General features: G+C 53.2%; 1 protein-coding gene across 1 annotated transcript; it reads left to right on the top strand.

Annotated features, from left to right (window-relative positions):
• Positions 1–221: 221 nt before the first annotated feature.
• On the top strand, positions 222–2,743 carry LOC133660742 (terminal nucleotidyltransferase 5A-like). The gene is made up of 2 exons (XM_062064323.1): positions 222–1,036; positions 1,355–2,743. Exons 1-2 carry the CDS (start codon positions 611–613, stop codon positions 2,132–2,134), a joined length of 1,206 nt encoding a protein of 401 aa, XP_061920307.1. The 5' UTR covers positions 222–610; the 3' UTR covers positions 2,135–2,743.
• The last annotated feature ends 1,458 nt before the right edge of the window (positions 2,744–4,201 follow it).

Here is a 4,201-nt window from a genome sequence, read left to right as displayed (position 1 = left end):
TCATGCTGATATCGACCCGATACTGATAGTACCCTTGCTATCGACATGGTGGACAATTGGATTGTGCGGGAAGCAGTTAACCTCCTCACCAGCAGGGGAGTATCTGGCGTTAAATGGACTCCAGGAACGCAAATTGGACCTCATCCGCGCACATGTCGCTTTAAGCGGAACATTAGTTGGCAGCGGGAGAAGAAACGATCCAATGCGTAAAAAGGCTGTCCCTTTTGGAGGACGCACACACTTTCTCCCTGCACGGCGCCGATGCGGCGGGGGGAGGACGCAGCTTCTATTCATGCAAATTGATCAAATCATAGGCGTGCCTTTGAGCGATGGAGCCGGAAAAGCCCAGCAGCTGGTGGATCATAACGCACCTTCAACGCGTGTGATGCGCACTCACTCCACGTCCGTGGATCGTCTTCTTCACTCCAAGTGCGCAACTTGTGGATCCGCGACTCACTATCCGTGTTTAACACCCACTCGGGCAGTTTTTGTTGTAAAAATGCAGATAATCGACGCGCTTCCAGTCACTCCACGGACCTGACTTTGTGCGTAAATACGCATCCGATCCCGTTTCCTTCCATTTTCCTACACGGCATTTCGCAGCGTCACCATGTCCGAGGGCGGCAGCGGCTCGAACGGCAGCCGTCTTCCCGCCGCGGAGGGCGGCAGCGTCAGCGTCCTAAGCTGGGAGCAAGTGCAGCGCCTGGACGCCATACTGACGGACACCATCCCCATCCACGGACGGGGGAACTTCCCCACGCTGCAGATGCAACCCCGGCAGATTGTCAAAGTGGTGCGCAGCAGGATGGAAGAGAGGCAGATCCGCGTCCGGGACGTCCGGTTAAACGGGTCCGCGGCCAGCCACATTCTGCACGGAGACAGCGGACTGGGCTTCAAAGACCTCGACCTCATATTCTGCGCAGACATGAAAGGAGAAAGTGACTTCCAGATAGTGAAGGACATTGTTCTGGACTGTCTCTTGGACTTTTTACCTGACTGCGTAAATAAAGAGAAGATTACACCTTTGACTTTAAAGGTAGGATTGAGGTCTTTTCCCACATTTCTATGATTTCTATGGACGTCCTTGGTTTACACACTTTTATGTTTTATATTGAATTGAATGGTGGTAAGATTTAATTGTATTTGTGTAAACGGTCATTGCGAGTGAGCTTAATGTGCAATTAGATTAGTTTGCTGATAGTAAAAAGTGCCTAAGAGGATTGGGGTAAACCAATTATGAAGGTAACCCGAGCTCAGCCTGCTAGATCTCGTATCCCAGCACATTCTTTGCTTTTAATTACGAGGGGTCAGGACGGGTGCGTTCAAATAACCCGTCTCCATTCCGCCCCCGCAGGAAGCCTACGTGCAGAAGATGGTGAAGGTGTGCAACGACTCGGACCGCTGGAGCCTCATCTCCCTCTCCAACAACCGGGGCAAGAACGTGGAGCTGAAGTTTGTGGACTCTCTGCGCCGTCAGTTCGAGTTCAGCGTGGACTCCTTCCAGATCAAGCTGGACTCCCTGCTGCTCTTCTACGAGTGCTCGGAGAACGCCATGACCTCCACGTTCCACCCCACCATCATGGGCGAGAGCGTGTACGGCGACTTCGGCCAGGCCCTGGACCACCTGCGCCACAAGGTCATCTGGACCCGCAACCCGGAGGAGATCCGCGGCGGCGGCCTGCTCAAGTACTGCCACCTGCTGGTGCGGGGCTTCCAGGCCGCCTCGGAGTCGGAGATGAAGTCGCTCCAGCGTTACATGTGCTCGCGCTTCTTCATCGACTTCCCCGACATCGGCGAGCAGCAGCGCAAGCTGGAGTCCTACCTTCAGAACCACTTCGTGGGCCTGGAGGACCGCAAGTACGACTACCTGATGACGCTCCACGGCGTGGTCAACGAGAGCACGGTGTGCCTCATGGGACACGAGCGGCGGCAGACCTTGGGGCTCATAGCCATGCTGGCCGTGCGGGTCCTGGCCGAGCAGAACGTCATCCCCAACGTGGCCAACGTCACGTGTTACTACCAGCCCGCGCCGTACGTGGCGGACGGCAACTTCAGCAACTACTACATAGCGCAGGTGCAGCCCATGTTCGCCTGCCAGCAGCCGGGCTACTCCACCTGGCTGCCCTGTAACTGAGCCAGCACGGAGCCCAGGCCCGGCGGAAGGGGGGAAGAACTCTGCATTTTTCCACAAACGTTTTTGCATCCAAGCTTGTGTTTGTGTTCATACGCAGAGTATGAATGCATGCGGTTCAAGCACATCATTCAATGTGAATAAAAAAAATTCTCAAAAGGGCCTTCAGAGCGCACGTGTGGGACTGCGCCCGGCAATCAGGAGCCCATTAGTGCACGAGCACTCTGAACCCGCATCTCCTTTTGCATTTGGGTAAACACATGGTTGTTACAGACCAAAGATTTTAGATTCTTTACAATAAAACCCTGTTTTTAAGGGGGGAATTAAGTGCAAAGCTCTATACTATCTATGTGTGTGTTTAAGTGCCTATTACCCCTCAGACTGAGCATGCAGGCCATAGGGGTCATTTGTCATGTGAATTGGCACCACTTTTCTTTTCAGTGCGTCTGAGAGCGATGGTGCACAGGTTGGTGTGTGCAGACGTTTTTATGTGGAACTGACAAAAACATAAATGCAGGGGGCGGTTAGAAAATATTTGGATTTGTCTGCATGGTGGAAAAGTTAAGTTAAAGTTAAAGCACCAATGATTGTCACACACACACACACACACACACACACACACACACACACACACACACACACACACACACACACACACACACACACACACACACACACACACACACACACACACACACACACACACACACACACACACACACACACACACGCTAGGTGTAGTGAAATCGGACCTCTGCATTTGACCCATCCCCTTGTTCGCCCCCTGGGAGGTGAGGGGAGCAGTGAGCAGCAGCGGTGGCCGCGCCCGGGAATCATTCTTGGTGACTTAACTCCAAATTCCAACCCTTGATGCTGAGTGCCAAGCAGGGAGGTAATGAGGTTTAAACTCACGACCTACCCATCTCAGGGCGGACACTCTGTAACCACAAGGCCACTGAGCAGATTAGGAACAGGGGTTAGTGCATGTGCCTCACAATACAAAAGGTCCTGGGTTCGATCCCCGGGCTCGGGGTCTTTCTGTGTGGAGTTTTCATGTTCTCCCCGTGACTGCCTGGGTTCCCTCCGGGTACTCCGGAGGGAACATGCACCTGGGGATAGGTTGATTGGTAACACTAAAATGGTCCCTAGTGTGTGAATGTTGTCTGTCTATCTGTGTTGGCCCTGCGATGAGGTGGCGACTTGTCCAGGGCGTACCCCGCCTATACCGCCCGAATGCAGCTGAGATAGGCTCCAGCAGTCCCCCTGCAACCCCCGAAAGGGACAAGCAGTAGAAAATGGATGGATGGATGCACTAAATTGGCCCCAGTGTGTGAATTTGAGTGTGAATGTTGTCTGTCTATCTGTGTTGGCCCTGCGATGAGGTGGCGACTTGTCCAGGGCGTACCCCGCCTATACCGCCCGAATGCAGCTGAGATAGGCTCCAGCAGTCCCCCTGCACCCCCGAAAGGGACAAGCAGTAGAAAATGGATGGATGGATGCACTAAATTGGCCCCAGTGTGTGAATTTGAGTGTGAATGTTGTCTGTCTATCTGTGTTGGCCCTGCGATGAGGTGGCGACTTGTCCAGGGCGTACCCCGCCTATACCGCCCGAATGCAGCTGAGATAGGCTCCAGCAGTCCCCCTGCAACCCCGAAAGGGACAAGCGGTGGAAAATGGATGGATGGATGCACGTTGGTATGGTTCCCACATGTCAGTATGCAAATCCACACACCTTTGTTTATGTGGTCCTTGGCGCTCCAAATACCATACAGTAGTAACCGGGGATGACAAACGGCGAGTGTGCGCGCGCTTCTAACGTTTCCCGCTTGAAGAATGTTTGCCGCGACACCTCAAGATGACGAGACTTATTTGCTGTAGCACCCTGACCGGGAATTCCTCAGCCGCTGCTCAAGAGCTGCTAGTTTAAGCTTGCCTCTCTGAGAACACCAAAGGTTTTTTTTTTTGGTGACCGGCTGGTAGCCTTTATGTTGATAGGCCGGACATTTGTGGCGGTAAAACACCTACCATGTGTTCTTTCATGTACTTAGGGGTGCAGGAAACAGACAGAAG

This window comes from Entelurus aequoreus, linkage group LG11, assembly GCF_033978785.1.
Source record: "Entelurus aequoreus isolate RoL-2023_Sb linkage group LG11, RoL_Eaeq_v1.1, whole genome shotgun sequence".
Taxonomy (NCBI): domain Eukaryota; kingdom Metazoa; phylum Chordata; class Actinopteri; order Syngnathiformes; family Syngnathidae; genus Entelurus; species Entelurus aequoreus.
Note: the sequence above shows the minus strand (reverse complement) of the source record. Positions and strands in the feature narration are given on the sequence as shown.